General features: G+C 34.4%; 3 protein-coding genes across 6 annotated transcripts; all 3 read left to right on the forward strand.

Moving 5' to 3' along the window:
- The first annotated feature begins 4,843 nt into the window (after positions 1-4,843).
- Positions 4,844-12,840, forward strand: LOC103848606 (probable purine permease 8). 2 transcript variants are annotated; one of them, XM_009125483.2, is made up of 4 exons: positions 4,844-6,530; positions 6,656-10,339; positions 10,416-12,322; positions 12,456-12,840. In XM_009125483.2, exons 1-2 carry the CDS (start codon positions 6,500-6,502, stop codon positions 7,816-7,818), a joined length of 1,194 nt encoding a protein of 397 aa, XP_009123731.1. In that variant the 5' UTR covers positions 4,844-6,499; the 3' UTR covers positions 7,819-10,339; positions 10,416-12,322; positions 12,456-12,840. The 2 variants fall into 2 exon arrangements, with proteins under 2 accessions (XP_009123731.1, XP_033133275.1); XM_033277384.1 differs by having other exon boundaries at positions 6,656-12,322.
- On the forward strand, positions 12,194-13,880 carry LOC103848604 (purine permease 21). 3 transcript variants are annotated; one of them, XM_009125482.3, is made up of 2 exons: positions 12,194-12,322; positions 12,459-13,778. In XM_009125482.3, exons 1-2 carry the CDS (start codon positions 12,292-12,294, stop codon positions 13,601-13,603), a joined length of 1,176 nt encoding a protein of 391 aa, XP_009123730.1. In that variant the 5' UTR covers positions 12,194-12,291; the 3' UTR covers positions 13,604-13,778. The 3 variants fall into 3 exon arrangements, with proteins under 3 accessions (XP_009123730.1, XP_009123729.1, XP_033133276.1); XM_009125481.3 differs by having other exon boundaries at positions 12,198-12,322; positions 12,456-13,778; XM_033277385.1 differs by lacking the exon at positions 12,194-12,322 and adding an exon at positions 12,345-12,362 and having other exon boundaries at positions 12,464-13,880.
- A 1,125-nt stretch (positions 13,881-15,005) lies between these two features.
- Positions 15,006-16,635, forward strand: LOC103848605 (purine permease 21). Its single transcript, XM_033277386.1, has 2 exons — positions 15,006-15,168; positions 15,309-16,635. The coding sequence occupies exons 1-2, from the start codon at positions 15,138-15,140 to the stop codon at positions 16,448-16,450; spliced, it is 1,173 nt and encodes a 390-aa protein (XP_033133277.1). The 5' UTR covers positions 15,006-15,137; the 3' UTR covers positions 16,451-16,635.
- The last annotated feature ends 148 nt before the right edge of the window (positions 16,636-16,783 follow it).

Raw genomic sequence — 16,783 nt, forward strand, 5'->3', positions numbered from 1 at the left:
CCCGGCTAAAAGACCGGGGTTAATCATGCCCCAGCATGCTTTTTTTGGTTTTGATTTTTTAACATACTGTCAAACTAAAATGTTAGCTTGGTAAAAAACTTAGATATCCCTTCATCGGAGACGGTCGATACACTTGAGTACATTAGCGCCTTTATTTCATATGCGAAAGTCACTAATGCATGAAAATAAATTTATATCTCAACTATATGATTCAGGAGAGCATCATAAAATCATGTAGCTTCTGATCTTCACATGCGTACTCCGATGTAACTTCACTTTTCTATTCACAAATTTGTTTTCGATTACGAAGTACAACTGATATGTCCAACCCCTAGTCTGTTCATGATGATCAGTTATTCATTTTTGGATTGATGTATATAAAACCCATCCAAATACAGTAATTTTTTTTTGGAAAACGTTGAATTTGAATTAGAGTGTTTTTCAAAAAAAAATTATAATAAAAGTTTGAATAAAATCACATTCCACATATCAATAGACCCACCACATTCTTAAAGTATATGTTCCCAAATATATTACGATTTTAGCATAATTAAACATTAAAAAGAAATCTTTATATATATGTTCCACATCTTGACCAATTTTGTTGATGTTTTGGCTGTGAATGTTGTGGCTTACATAGATAAGAATATATAAAACAGGTCCAATCATATGGAAAATTCATTTGACATATATATCTACTTTAGCTGAAACATTTATAAATACTTTTGATAATATATTTTATTTCTGATACAAACAAATCTCGTGATAATGATATCTTTATTCTTTTTCCGGGTCGTCATCAAATTTACCTAACAAAAACAAAAAGAAGCCAGGATTTTAGAAAGAGAAAGCAAAGTTATACAAGATCTTCCGGAAGAATCGAGTAATTGCCAAACTCCCTAGACAATTATAGTGACATGAAGAGTTAAATAAAAAAGAAACTAATACATACAAATATCGAAAGTTCCATTCAAAACTATTAACGAGTTTTCTTTTTTAACAACAATATCTAACTAATTAGCCAATCCAACCAGTTCAAAAAACTAAACCGGTAGAGTAGAATCGACATAAAGCATAACTGAAGAAGAACTTTTCGCACCATGTGTAAGTTTGTCCGCCATAGTTTTTTGTGCTCTTGGTATATATTTGATCCGAAAGTCAGAAAAAAAAGTCTTACTGCGGTTGAATTCTTCCATATGTGTATAGAAAGCTTGCTATTCTTCAAATGATGACACCATCTTCACCAATTGAGAACAATCCGTCGCAAGCTACATCATAAAATTCAAGGATCTTCATGCACTCTATTGCCCATATTAGTGCTTCACACTCAGCATGCAAGGGTGACAGACTTCTACAAAGATTCATCGCTCCCATCGTAACTCTGTTGAGCCATTATGTCGGTAAAACCAACCTTATCCAATATATACATCTTCTTCTTTCCAAGCTCCATCAATGTAACAAATTCTGATATTCTTCAAAGAAAGATAATCAGACGCTTGTTGCAATCTCCCACCAAGGTGGTTTTCATTTGACCCCTTCACTAATTGAGCCTCCTTCCATACCGTACTTTCCACATCGGCTAGACGAAGTATCTCCTGCAGGTTGCCATTCTTATTGGAGTATATCTTATCATTCCTTGCCTTCCAAATATATAATAATAACCACGGAAAGTATTCAAACTCATCCTCTTTCGCCAGCCTCCAAAAAAGGTAATTCATATTGGTGAAAACTGAAGGAGATGAAAAAACTGCCGGCGATGAGGGGATCCTAGATAGTGCTCATGATTGTAATGCTGGTGGACACTCAAAAAATACATGATTAGTGAACTTCTCATCTGCCCTACACATGCTACAACGTAAATCACAATCGAATCCCCGAGTCTTAAGGTTCTTCAAAACTGGTAGTGTACCAGATAAAATTTGCCACACAAAGTGTCTCAATTTCGGAGAACGCTTCAGTTTCCAAGAAAAGGCCAGCATGGATTTTACATTTGGCCTGTAAATAGTCATCCTTTAGTCATCCTTTGACCTCTATCTGAAAATAAGGATTCAACCTTAAAACATGATTTTACCGTATATTTACACGACTCCGTAAATCTCCACCCGACCGTATCTGCCTTGTGTCTTCTACTGACCACCAAGCCTCTGATGATCTTCACATCGTCAGGATGGATATAAGTGTTGAGCAAATCCACATTCCATGAACAATCAACCGAATTGATGAGATGTTCCACCCTTAAAGAAGGATTTAAAAATTGAGTATGATTTTTTGGTAATGCTGACTTCGGGCGAGGAGCGGGGATCCACAGATCTGTCCATACAAAGGTAGAATGACCGGTTCCCAATCTTTTGATTAGCCTTTTTTAACCAGAGATCTAGCTGAAATAAGGATTCAACCTTAAATATTGATTTTACCGTATATTTACACGACTCCGTAAATCTCCATCCGACCGTATCTGCCTTGTGTCTTCTACTGACCACCAAGCCTCTGATGATCTTCACATCGTCAGGATGGATATAAGTGTTGAGCAAATCCACATTCCATGAACAATCAACCGAACTGATGAGATGTTCCACCCTTAAAGAAGGATTTAAAAATTGAGTATGTTTTATTTGGTAATGCTGACCTCGGGTGAGGAGCGGGGATCCACGGATCTGTCCATACAGAGATAGACTGACCGGTTCTCACTCTTTTGATTAGCCTTTTTTAACCAGAGATCTAGCTGAACATATGATTGTCCACCCGTAACAAGATGAATAAGATCTGTGATTTTCCACAGGGTATGTGTTCCGAAAATATCGTCCTTTAAAAACCTTTGAGAACAAGCACTCGGGTTTGTCTATCAAACGCCATAACTATTTAGTCAATAAGGTTGTATTGAAATCTTGAAGGTCTCTAAAACGTAGTCCCTCATCCTCCTTGTGTGTACATACTTTGTCACAAAAGAGCCAATGAATTCCTTTTTTTATTCCCGCCGCCACCAACCAGAAGTGAGAAATAGTACTTGTTATTTTTACCCTTTTAGAAGTCGGAAACATGAATATAACGAGTTTTTAATATGGGAAATTGGGCTATATGACGTTTAAAATTTAATAATTCACTCTATATGTAATTTTCCTACTATACCTATATCCCATGTATTTTCTTTATAATAAGTTTTGTTTGCCCTCTGATACAACCGAGAAATCTGTAAAAATAAATTATATTAATAGTATTACCACTCACAAATAAATTGTGGTGTATAGAAAGATATACATAGTTTTTGAAAGTAATTTTATTAAGTTTTTTTTTGCCTCTGATACAACCGAGAAACCTGTAAACAAAAAATAAATTATATTAATAGTATTATCACTCACAAATAAATTGTGGTGTATAGAGATATACATAGTTTTTGAAAGTAATTTTCTTTGGTAACTATGTAAAAACAATTTGTCTCTCTTTTATATTTGATCCACCGCATCACCGTTGATACTATTTCTAGAACACATTTTTTCAGAAGAAGCCCGTCCGCAAGAATTCTCTTGGTTACTGACAGAAAGCTTCGCCAAATCTGAAACCTACTGTGTTGTCGATGATGTTCCGGGTGCATCAACACACATGCGGCAACAGACGAGACTCGTGCAGCGAAAGACGTATGAATATTCTAGAAAACTTTGGATACCGTTGATAAAAACACCGTCCTATCCTCCTCCACCTCTCCGCCAATAATCTTCTCACCTTTTTAAAATGTTACAATGTAATATTATTTTGTTCTATTCTATTTTACGAATATAGAATATAATGTAATTTTACAGTGAATAAGCATATATTATATTTTGAAGTTGTCTCATTGATATGAATATTGGTTAATGCATTAACCACGCTCACACAAATGATTTAATTCATAAGTCTATTCTACTTTTCATTTATAAAGTATAGTATAATATTAAAGAATATTATATTCTATTTTCAAATTTTAAATTTATTTAAAATATTATAAATATATATATTATAGTTTATATTTGAGTTTGGGTTTAATGATTGAGATTTAGGGTTTAGTATTTATGGATTGAAATTGAGATAATCTTTAGTATTAGGGGTTTTGGGTGGGGTTATAATCCTATACTACTTCAACTATATGGACTAGAACACTAAATGCTTATATATGTGGTCAATTAATGTGTATCGTGGATGGCTCCTCCTCCTTTCTGTCTATATATATAGTGTAGTACAATATTACAGAATATTATTTACTATTATCAGTTTTTTAATTTTTAAAAATATTAAAATATGTATTATAATTTATATTTGGGTTTGGGTTTAGTGATTGAGATTTATGATTTATTAGTTATGGGTTGGGTTATGGATAATTTTTAATTCTATGGGTTGTGAATGGGGTTATAGTCCTATAATATGTTGGCTATATGAAATAGAACACTCAGTGCATATGTATGTGGTCAATAAATATGTGATGTGGATGGCTCTTTTTCATATGGAATAGTTGTGACACATTCTTAAGCATATCATAGATGTTGACTGGAAACTTTGTTAAAAGAAAGAGTAAAACCGGTTGGGAAATGGCGTAATCTCTGACATTACATTATGTCAAATCAGGACTATTATATAATTTACACTCCATATATGGTTATTACGCAAATAAACTCTTTTAATAAAACTAATAATAACAAACTTTTGATAAAAATAATTAATTTAAATCTTGTTCCAGTTCATAGGAGTATTATTATTGTAAGTATAATGAGGCCTCAGTAAAAAAGCCGATACCCGAATCCAAACCCAAACTCTACCCGAAATAAAAATATAGAATCGGGTTCTGATCCATCAAATAATCCAGGTTTCATATTGTGATATTTTGGATATCGGATTCGGTTAGATTTACCCGATAACTAAACATAACCCAAACTAAATCAAACATATGCATTGGTATACCTACCATGTGTGTTACGGATTATATGTTTTGAGTTTTTAATTATCATCACTGTATTTGAATGCTATAAATTTCAGATGTTGCTTTTTTGAATTTGATATGTATTGTATACTTTTTTTTCAGTTTAAGTATTAAATTTTCCATGTTTAGACTTTTAATTATGTATTTTACTTGAGTATAATCCGAACCGATCTAAATAATATGAACTCAATCGATATATGATTATTTTATGGGCTTTAGGATATAATACAAAACCAATCCAAAACTAATGTGTTATATCTAAATTCGATCGCTACTTACAAATTTATTAGAATGAGACCTAACACGTTTTACTAATAAAACAGAAATCCGAAAACCCAATCGGAATTCGACGGGAACACAAAGGCTTAGGTACAATAGTGGAACATGTTTCAAATATCTCTTAGATGGGCCGTGACCCCAAATTGATCCCATTTCTTTTAGCTGGTCCCCACGTGGTATCAATGGGCCCAACATTACTTCCACAAGAAAACTTGTCCCTGAGAGCAGAGTCCGGATCGGAGATAAAAGCTCTGTTCTTCTTGTCTAATGCCCGTATGGTGCTCGAGCTAATGACCACATAGATCACAACAAGTTCCTTTTAAATATATTTTTGAAATATTCAGCATTGTTATATTAAAAGAATCAGTTTATATAGTAAAGATGTTTCGAATGCCTTTTGTAGCAGCATGGGACAAGTCATGTAAATCATCTTCAAGCTCTGTAGATCTTATAATTCCAAGAGGATAATTTTCTATTGGCCCTCTCAGATTCTATGGTCATTGCACATTTGCACTATCGTATCATATCTCACTGTTCGAGACTTCGAGTTAAGGTAACTTCAACTCTGTGTCTGAGTCTGTCGAGTCGTTAATGTTTTCTTGCTATCCACGTAAACTGAATCTGTCAAAGTACATATCAGGCGGTGGTTGGATTGAGTTTGGATAGATCAACGGCTTAACTCTTACCGGAGGTGGTGCAGCTGCATTGTAGCAAAGGAATGCTATGTAAGAAAAAAAAAATACTTAGAGGAATGTTCATCTTTATCTTTCTTCTTCTGGTGAAGAAAAAACAAAGTAGCAACAGAGGAAGTGAAGCTGTCTCTTCTTCTTGTATATACGCGTTTGATTTGAGCTAAATAAAAGGAAAAATAAACTATTTTTTTCCCTTGCAACAAAACTTATTAAAATGTCAAGTGTACACTAGGCCTCTCTTTCTTGTTGTATCGTTGTTGACTTCTGAATCCAATCAACAGATAATAAGCCAATATTCGTTTTTTTTTAATCAAAAATAAGCCAATATTCAAGACTTCAACAAATAAAAGACGTGAAAAACTAAATCAAGTGGACAGACTAGCCAATAAGATTAGACGGAGATAACAAAATAAAGCGTTTCACCAAACTCGGTCTATTTTAACAACGTTGTGTGTATGGAGTCTGCTTAGAGCCGCCAAATAAAAATGGTTTCAAGAATTCCAAGTCAACGGTCAACGAGAGCATATAAGCTCCATCTATATAACAGTTTCACTAAAAATCTGTAAGTCTCCTTATAGCCGACATGGAAAGAACTCAAGACCTCTATGCCAATGGTAAGAAGCATCTCTTAATGTATATATCCCTTTGAAAAATTATCTGAAAACATGCAGATCATTTTAATCTTACAACCACGAAATATGCCAACCATGATTGTTGTTGTTCTTTTTAATGTGTTCAGGTCAGCAGAACATAGAAGCAAACCTCGCAGATCAGGAGGAAATGAATAACACCATGGAGATCGAATCATCTCCCATACCTCAAGTTCAACCAAAGAATTGTAAAAGGTGGCTTCGTATCTCCATTTATGTATTCTTTGTCCTCTCCTGCCAAGCACTTTCCACAATTCTTGGAAGATTGTATTTTGAAAATGGTGGTAAGAGCACATGGATGGGAACACTTGTCCAACTAATAGGCTTCCCTGTTCTGTTTCTCTTCCGCTTCCTTTCCAAAACCAAAACACCAAAATCAACAGATATAAGTCTCAGAAAGTTCCCTTCCTTCATCACCCTTGGATCAGTTTACATTGTCACTGGACTATTAGTGTCTGCTAACTCTTACATGTCTTCTGTTGGGTTACTCTACTTGCCAGTTTCAACTTTCTCCCTCATCTTAGCGTCACAACTAGCCTTCACAGCCTTCTTCTCATACTTCCTAAACTCGCAGAAGTTCACACCGTTCATAGTCAATTCTTTGTTTCTTCTCACCATCTCCTCTGCTCTCCTTGTTGTCAACACTGATGAGTCACAAAGCACAACAAATGTTTCTAGTAGAGTAAAGTATGTGATAGGGATCATATGCACCATTGGTGCGTCTGCTGGCATTGGACTGCTTCTATCTCTAGTACAACTGATCCTCAGGAAAGTTTTAAAGAAACATACAGTCTCAACGGTCATGGACTTGGTCGCCTACCAATCTCTAGTTGCAAGCTGTGTGGTTCTCATTGGACTTTTTGCAAGCGGTGAGTGGAAGACTTTGACAAGTGAGATGGAAAACTATAAACTTGGAAAAGCACCATATGCTATAACTTTGGCCTCCATAGCTATTTCATGGCAAGTCTACACCATTGGTGTTGTGGGGTTGATCTTTGAGTCATCTTCTGTGTTCTCTAATTCCATAACTGCTGTGGGATTGCCTATTGTTCCTGTTGTGGCAGTGATAGTTTTTGGTGATAAAATGAATACGTCTAAGATCTTCTCCATCATTTTAGCTATATGGGGTTTCATTTCATTCGTCTATCAGCACTACCTAGATGAAAAGAAATTGAAGCTTAGCCATACAGATCATGTAGGAGGTCCTCCTCTACCTGTTGATGAAGGTCGCACAAACATACAAATCGTATAATCATGCATATATCCTGTATACATTATATGTCTTTACGTACAGTTTAAGCATAATGTATATACAAAAATTTGTAACTCTATTCGGACAACAATTCAGTTTTGACTTTTGAGTTATAAGTAACTGAGCAAAATGAATATAGCAAAGGTTTTTTTACCACAAATTTTGTCAGTTTTGGTGTACAATTTTCAAAACGATTAAAGCCAGTAGATTACTGCCAAAATAAATTATATTTTGTCTTCAAGAATTCTCCAAGCTAAGACCATCTCCAATGTACTTCATTTTTTACTTTTTGCTTTATTTTGAAGCAAATTTTGCTCCAATAGTGCTTCATTTCTTGCTTCAAAATGAAGCAATATAACTTCAAATTTAAAGCAATACTGTTCATTGCTTTATTTTTTCAAATTAAGAACTTTAATTCATTTAAATTTGAAGCAATACGGTTTATTGCTTCATTTTTGAAGCTGAACTTTCTAAATTATAAATTGGTCCTTAATTTTTGTTTGTTTCTATCTTTTACCAAAATAAATTATATATGTCAATAATATCCAATCAATTTTAAAATTTTGACAATTCTATTCATCTAACTAGATATTTATAATGAAAAACATGAGAATATTCATTTAAAGAACTTTAATTCGTTTTAAAATAATGAAAGATAAATAATATCACATTTTACTTCTAAACACTTTTATTAATCATTTAAAGAAAAATATATATATATAAGATGTCTCTTTTTCTTACAAAATATTGTGTTATGTGTTTGTTTATTTATGTTATGTAGTAGTATTTTAGAATGATAATGTTTGATTTATATTAAATAATAATTATGTTAAATTATTGTTAAAACAAAATACTTGGGTAAAATTACAAAATATGAAAAAGTATAAAATATTATTAATAATTAATGATAAAGGGGATATGGAATATATTTGGAATATTCCTTTTACAAAAAAAAGAAATGAATCAATCCATTGGAGGAAATGTGCTTCATTTTTTGCTTTATTTTGAATAAAGTACAATTTTGAAACTGAAAATGAAGCCAACCATTGGAGATGCATTAAATGGAATCAGAAAAATGAAAGTCAAAAAGTCAACAATAGCCTACTAGATTATTGATGCTGCTCTGCTGTCCCTATCACGTGCATCTAAACATATTTAATAGGGAAATTGGGGATCATGTCCATAGTGGAATAAAAACTAAGTGTATAACCATAACAAAAAAATAGGCTATGATATTTATATATTATTTGCCATATTATCCTTTCTCATTTTCACCTCTCTTTTTAATTAACTTTATAAGTTTAAAAAATTATAATTTGAATTTCTTATATACTTATAAAAAACATAGAATTTTTTTCGTATATGACATGTTTTGAATTTTGTAAAACTAACATATATTTATAAAATTGAATATATACAATAATAATAAAGTTTTGTTCTATTCTATTACATAAAGTTATATAGAATAGTAGCGATAAAATTCATCTTTCCTTAATCTCTCCTTCAATCTCCCTCTCCAATCTCCATCCACATATCCCTCTTTCTTTTCCTTCTCCCTCTCTCTTTCACTTATTTTTTCCTTCTCTCTCTCTAATATATAATGTTCAAATATTATATTGTTGTATTCTATTCTATTATATTCTATTTATAAAGTATAAAATAGAATAGAAATTACACTTTTTCTTTCTCCTCTTTTTCCCCTCCCAGATTTTCTCTCTCTCTCTCTCTCTCTCTCTCTCTCTCTCTCTCTCTCTCTCTCTCTCTCTCTCTCTCTCCATTTTCTTCTTTGTACTTCTTTCCTCTTCTTTTTTCATCATCCCATCGTGTTCTTTATACTCTTCTATTTATTTTTTACATCTTTCCAGCTTCCTCCGTAACTTCTCTTTTCATTTTTTTATCATCCCCGTCTTTGCTTTTCTTCCTCTCCCCTTACTCTCAATATTTTTTTTCATATACATATATCCACATGCTATACTATATGGTCATCAAATATAGAATGGTATATTTTATTTTGTAATATATCAACTAATTATGTTATTTAACATAATTTATTTTACATTAAACACTTGTCCTACGAATAAATATGCTTGTTCATATTGTCTACTGATTAAATTGCATTGAACCCTATAAATAAATAGTACTAAAAAATTATATTATTCTCTATTGTTACATTTATGTTCGAAATAATCCATTCTATATTGACAACATAAATAGAATAGTATTGGTTGTAGCGTGTGATATACACACATTCACGCGCTCGTAAATAACTATAATGTCCAATAATGTGGCAAATTGACACATTTTTCAACACATAGCTATATTCTTCATTTTTTTCCAATATGGTTATACAGCAAAATCACCCTATTTAATAATGTAACTTGTGTGTGTGGGGGTGGGGGGGGTACCAAGTTGTGTACGAAGAGAACTCTCAAAGAAATAACAACCAAAAATGATAGTTTAAAATTTTTGTTGTCACTTTCTCAATTTTTAATGGACATAACTCAAGAACTTTATGCCAATGGTAAAGAAGAAGCAACTGATATTGTAGATTGTTTGAAGCTTTTTTTCATAAATAATCATGAGTGTCAATGTTTCAGGCGACCAGAATTTAGAAGCAAACCTGATAAATCATGAGGCAACTGAATCATCATCATCATCATCATCATCATCTGTACCTCAAACCAAGAACTATAAAAAGTGGCTCTGTCTCTCCAGCTATTTGTTCTTTGTCCTCTTCTGCCAACCACCTACAATTTTTGGTAGATTGTACTATGAAATGGTTGGGAAATCACACATGTGGTAACATTTCTCCCCATCTTGGGTTTTCCTTTTTTGATTTTCTTTAGCTTCTTTCACAAATCAAACAACCCAAATCAACAGAAATAAATTTCAACATGTCTTCTTCCTTCACAATTCTTGCATCAATTTACATGTGCACTGGACTATCTGTATGCAATTGGTTTACTCTACTGACCTGTTTACGAGTGAGATGAGAAACTACAAACTTCGGCAAGTTTCCTATGTGACCTTTGGCATCAACAGCTATTTCTTGGAAAGTCTACACAGGTGGTTTGTGGGGGTTGATCTTCGAGTCATCTTATGTGTTCTCCAATTCCACAACTGCTGTGGGATTGCCTATCGTTTCAATCATAGATGTGATAGCTTTTCAATGATAAACTGGATGCAGTGAAGATCTTCTTCATCATTTTAGTTATTTAGGGCTTCCTTTCATTTGTCTATCAGATAAAAAAGAAGTTAAGGACTATTAGAGACAAAGTCTCCCAAATCGGTAATTGCAGAAGATCCTTAGTAATATATAAGATAGATGAGTCAATCTACTCTTCACCAATTGGTTTTAGGTTGGAAGCACATCTATCTTAATATGGTATCAGAGCCCGATCCATACAATCCAACCCGATCCACCACATCGGTTTGGCCCAAAATTGGCCCATCGATCTTTGCCTAAACATTCCGAAATTGACGCTAAGAAAACAATCATCTCGAAGGAGCGTACAAAGTCTTCCACATCAGTAGTTACAAAAAAACCTTATTAATATATAAAATAGATGAGCCAGTCTAGTTATCACCAATTAATTTTAGGTTGGAACCACAGCTAACTTAACAATGACTTGCGACAAAAACCAGGTCAAAGATGACACAAATTTGATACGTTTATGTAATTTTCGTAATGGTCCATGTAAATGGGATGCATGTCTCTCTATACAGCTTGAGCCATCGTTTCTTAATGTCTTTTCTTAGAAAGATAGGCCATCGTTTCAGCTTAACCTCAACATTATCTTGATTAGAAAAAACTTCAAGACTAGACAGACAAACAAACACCAAAGTGTGTTCCTAATCAATCCACATGTCTCATCATAAGAGAAAGATAGCCACACAAAACAAGTTTACGTTTGTCTTTGAGTTATGTTAATTTTTAATTTTTTTTTTGAATAAATGTTAAATTTATTTGAAATAAAAAAAATTGTACAAAGAATACAGCTCTATTTAAAATGTATTTACTATAGAGCTAAATTTAAGTTATTTGTGTTTTCTTCTTCAACGATTTGCAAACCACTCCTGCAAATAATGTTCAAATCTCCCATTCTGCCACGAAGCGAATCAATACGATTCCAAATCAGCTTGTCAATGATGTGTTGATGTTTCACCATTAAAATGAAAAGGCAAAATTTCAAAATTTAAATCCATCTTGACTCAAATCATATCTTGGTCAATAATTGTCGTATCTTCAAAAATTAAATTCATGACAAGACTAGAGATATTTATAGATGGGCATGTACTCGATGTGGGGACATGTAACATGTTACAATGAATACTTAACAATGATCTGTCCCGAATCACTGAATATATAGCTAGCATTTGGTAGCATATTATCAACCAAGAGAACTGATAATAATACCTAATACTCTAGCTCCTCCTTGTCCCATCTCCAAGGAGGTATATTCCACATCCACCATGAAGGGTGATCAAGAACTACAAGTCATCGGTGAGTAAGCATCAACCAGTTCCTGGTGAACTACTTTATGGTATCTTATTGTTCAATATATGAAAATACGTTATACGTAACGACAAAATTACTTTCATATACTAATATTCTTGCAATATTTTGCCTCACTTAGTAGTTCAGCATGGAAAAGAATCAGACCCAACAGTTGAAGAAGAAAGAAACCAAACAGGAGAATCTCACTCAAACAGATACAAACGGTGGCTCCTGGTGTCTGTCTACACATTCTTTGTCATTTCCGGACAATCAGTTGCTACAATTCTAGGAAGACTATACTATGACAATGGAGGAAACAGCAAATGGCTAGCAACTGTAGTTCAACTTGTAGGCTTTCCTGTTCTGCTTCCTTATTATCTCTTGTCAAGCAAAACACACACAACAACTCATAGAGATGATGGCAAAGCAGTCTTACATAGGAACCGTGTCTTAGTTTACTTAGCTCTTGGGGTTCTTGTAGGAGGAGATTGTTACCTTTACTCTATTGGACTGCTTTACCTACCCGTTTCTACCTTTTCTCTGATCTGTGCATCTCAGTTAGCCTTCAACGCTTTCTTCTCTTATTTCCTCAACTCACAAAAACTCACTCCAATCATTTTGAACTCTCTTTTGCTCCTAACTATCTCTTCCACCCTCCTTGCCTTCAATAGCGAGGAATCAAATTTCAAAAAAGTAACAAGAGGACAGTATGTCACAAGTTTCATATGCACCATTGGTGCTTCTGCTGGGTATGGTCTAAGCTTATCCTTACAACAGCTAGCCTTCAGTAAAGTCCTAAAGAGGCAAACTTTCTCAGAAGTCATGGATTTGATCATCTACGTAAGTCTAGTGGCCAGCTGTGTAAGCGTGGTGGGGCTCTTTGCTAGTGGAGAGTGGGAAACTTTGAGCAGTGAAATGGATAGCTACAAGCTTGGAAAGGTATCTTACGTTATGAACCTAGTGTGGACGGCTGTTACCTGGCAGGTATTCAACATTGGTAGCACGTGGCTTATCTTCGAGATTTCCTCTCTATTCTCAAATGCTATTGGCGTTTTGGGTTTGCCTGTGGTTCCTGTACTGGCTGTCATCATTTTTCATGATAAAATGAATGGGTTAAAGGTGATATCTATGATCTTGGCTATCTGGGGTTTCATGTCCTATGTATACCAACACTATCTTGATGACAAAAACTTGAAGAAAAGTCTTGGAATCCCAACAACCGGATCCTCCGACTCACCAGAAGCAAAAGGGTCAAGTGCGCAAAAGATACAAACTCCAGCGAGCTGAAGGCAGCCTACAATAATGAATAAACACAATATATTTGTGATGCAACTCAAGTGAAGTCTTAGGGTGACTTATTTTCCTATTTGCATCATTGTAACAGTTAGTTGGTTTGGCTTAAACAAATAATGAAATATTGTGATGTAGTTTTAAAAAAGACTACCTAAATCAGATTACCTCAGTGAAATGGCATCAACAACTCAGTAACTAAAACTTGAGTTCAATGCTACGAAAGATGTGGCTTATACTGTATAGAAAGAGAGGGTGTGCACCTTTGTAGCTATTATTATTATAACATCTAGTCAGTTGTTAGTTATAAGCCATGGGTTTTAACTTTTAAGTAACTGAGCAAAATATTTAAAACAAACATTTTTATAACAAAATTTGTCAATTCTTGTGTATATTTCTAAAATGATTAAAGCAAACATTATTTACTTCTGATGCATCATCAGTAGATTACTGGCAAAATAAATACTTTTTCTTAGAGCCGCCATTAAAGAATTCTCCAAGTTAAGTGGAAGCAGAAAAATCAAAGTTAAAAACTGGAGCAAGTGTGGTATGTTGTGACTTCGGCCTCAGCAGCTATTTCCTTGCAAGCCTAAAATCCTTGCTTAATGAGCCTTATCCCGGCCCTAGCGCTACCTCGATGAAAAGAAGTTGATGAATTGCCACAGAAACCACGTCGACGATGATTCACAAATTTGATAAATTATTACACACATTCGTGCATGTATCCTATATAAAGCTCGTTTGTGTAATTTTTGTAATGGTCCATGCGAACGGGGTGCATGTTTCTCTGTACAGCTTGAGCCTGTGTATCAAAATAGGCTGTTACTCCTGTCAATTTTGGGAAAATAGCTTTGAACAATACGTAAGTGACCAGAAATAATGTAGCGACATCATCTGCCACCCAGGTATTATTAATTAAGTTGCAAGAGATATAAAAATGTCTTTTCTTGGATAAATAGGCAGACTTTAATTCTCTGCCATATAATAGCTTAACCTCACCTTTATCTTCATCATCATTATCTTGAGGAGAAAAACTTTCAAGACTAGCCAAAGAGAAACCCCAAAAGTGTGTTCCTAATTAATCCACATGTCTAATCATAAGAGAAAGATAGGCACACGGCACAAGCCAAATTAATTCATAGTGGCAAAGACGTTTCAAAACTATCCAACTTAAGATCAAACAGCTTGTCTATATGTTATGTTGATGTTTCTCCACTAAGATGAAAATGACATTTTCCGTATGTATATTGGCTACACTTTATTTCCTACTTGACTTAACTCATTACTTGGTCAACCATTGTGACATCTTCAAAAATTAAATTCATGACAACGTAAGAGATATTTATAGTTGAGCATTCACTTAATGTGGGGACATGTTACAATGAATACTTAACAGTGATCGGTTCCTAATCACTTAATATATAGCTATCATTTGGTAGCATATTATTAACCAAGATAATTGATAATAAGATAAATAATACTTCAAAACTCATCCTTGTCCATCTCCAAGGAGGTATATTCCACATCCACCATGAAGGGTGATCAAGAACTACAAGTCATCGGTGAGTAAGCATCAACCAGTTCATGGAGAACTACTTTATGGTATCTCAATTATTGTTCAATAGATGAAGAAACGTTAAAAGTGACAACCAAACTACGTTCATAAACTAATTTTTGTGCAATATTTTCCCTCACTTACCAGTTCAGCAGGGAAAAGAACCAAACCCAACAGTTCAAGATGGAAGAAACTCGGTCGGTAGCAACCACACAAACATATACAAACGGTGGCTCAGGGTGATTATCTACACATTCTTTGTCATTTCAGGACAATCTGTTGCTACAATTCTAGGCAGACTATACTATGACAATGGAGGAAACAGCAAATGGCTAGCAACAGTAGTTCAACTTGTAGGCTTTCCTGTTCTGCTTCCATATTATCTATTTTCAATCAAAACACACACAACAACTCATAGAGATGATGACAAAGCAGCCTCACATAGGAACCGTGTCTTAGTTTACTTAGCTCTTGGGGTTCTTGTAGGAGGAGATTGCTACCTTTACTCCATTGGACTACTTTACCTACCCGTTTCTACCTTTTCTCTGATCTGTGCATCTCAGTTAGCCTTCAACGCTTTCTTCTCTTATTTCCTCAACTCACAAAAACTCACTCCAATCATTTTGAACTCTCTTTTGCTCCTAACTATCTCTTCCACACTCCTAGCCTTCAATAATGAGGAATCAAATTTTAAAAAAGTAACAAGAGTACAGTATGTCACAAGTTTCATATGCACCATTGGTGCTTCTGCCGGATTTGGTCTAGTCTTATCATTACAACAGGTAGCCTTCCGTAAAGTGCTAAAGAGGCAAACATTCTCAGAAGTTATGGATATGATCATCTACGTGAGTCTAGTGGCCAGTTGTGTTAGCTTGGTGGGGCTTTTCTCCAGCGGAGAGTGGAAAAATTTGAGCAGTGAAATGGATCGCTACAAGCTTGGAAAGGTGTCGTACGTTATGAACCTAGTGTGGACGGCTGTTATCTGGCAGGTATTCAACATTGGTGGCACGGGGCTGATCTTTGAGCTTTCCTCTCTGTTCTCAAATGCTATAAGCGCTTTGGGACTGCCTGTGGTTCCTGTACTGGCTGTCATCATTTTCCATGACAAAATGAATGGGTTGAAGGTGATTTCTATGATCTTAGCTATTTGGGGTTTCATGTCATATGTCTACCAACACTATCTTGATGATAAAAACTTGAAGAAAAGTATTGGAATCCCAACAACTGGATCCTCTGACTCACCAGAAGCAAAAGGGTCAGGTGGGCAAAAGATACAGACTTCAGCCTAGTTTAAACATAATATATTTGGGAGGCAACTCAAGTGAAGTCTGAGCGTGATTTTTTTCCCTATTTGCATCATTGTAATAGTTGGTAGGCCTGGGTTAAACTAAATAATTATATATTTTAATGTAGTTTTAAAGAAGACTACCCAAATAAGATTAGCTCAGTATAAAATTTTGTGGGTAGACGATCTACTTCTCCACGATAACCTACCATATAACATCAGATCCTCACCGAACTATGATCTCATGTTAGATTTTCACGAATTGTAAATTGCAAACCTATTTCTTTCCTAAATGATAGTTCGAAAGTTAATTACCCATAAAATAGTTTTAATCGGC

This window comes from Brassica rapa, chromosome A08 (genome assembly GCF_000309985.2).
Source record: "Brassica rapa cultivar Chiifu-401-42 chromosome A08, CAAS_Brap_v3.01, whole genome shotgun sequence".
Taxonomy (NCBI): Eukaryota; Viridiplantae; Streptophyta; class Magnoliopsida; order Brassicales; family Brassicaceae; genus Brassica; species Brassica rapa.

Excerpts from the sequence above, each read along its gene's own strand:
- LOC103848606 (XM_033277384.1), top strand. The coding sequence starts at position 6,500 with ATGGAAAGAACTCAAGACCTCTATGCCAATG. Across the intron at positions 6,531-6,655 it reads TCAAGACCTCTATGCCAATG|GTCAGCAGAACATAGAAGCA; the intron begins GTAAGAAGCATC and ends TAATGTGTTCAG.
- LOC103848604 (XM_009125481.3), top strand. The coding sequence starts at position 12,292 with ATGAAGGGTGATCAAGAACTACAAGTCATCG. Across the intron at positions 12,323-12,455 it reads TCAAGAACTACAAGTCATCG|TAGTTCAGCATGGAAAAGAA; the intron begins GTGAGTAAGCAT and ends TGCCTCACTTAG.
- LOC103848605 (XM_033277386.1), top strand. The coding sequence starts at position 15,138 with ATGAAGGGTGATCAAGAACTACAAGTCATCG. Across the intron at positions 15,169-15,308 it reads TCAAGAACTACAAGTCATCG|TTCAGCAGGGAAAAGAACCA; the intron begins GTGAGTAAGCAT and ends CTCACTTACCAG.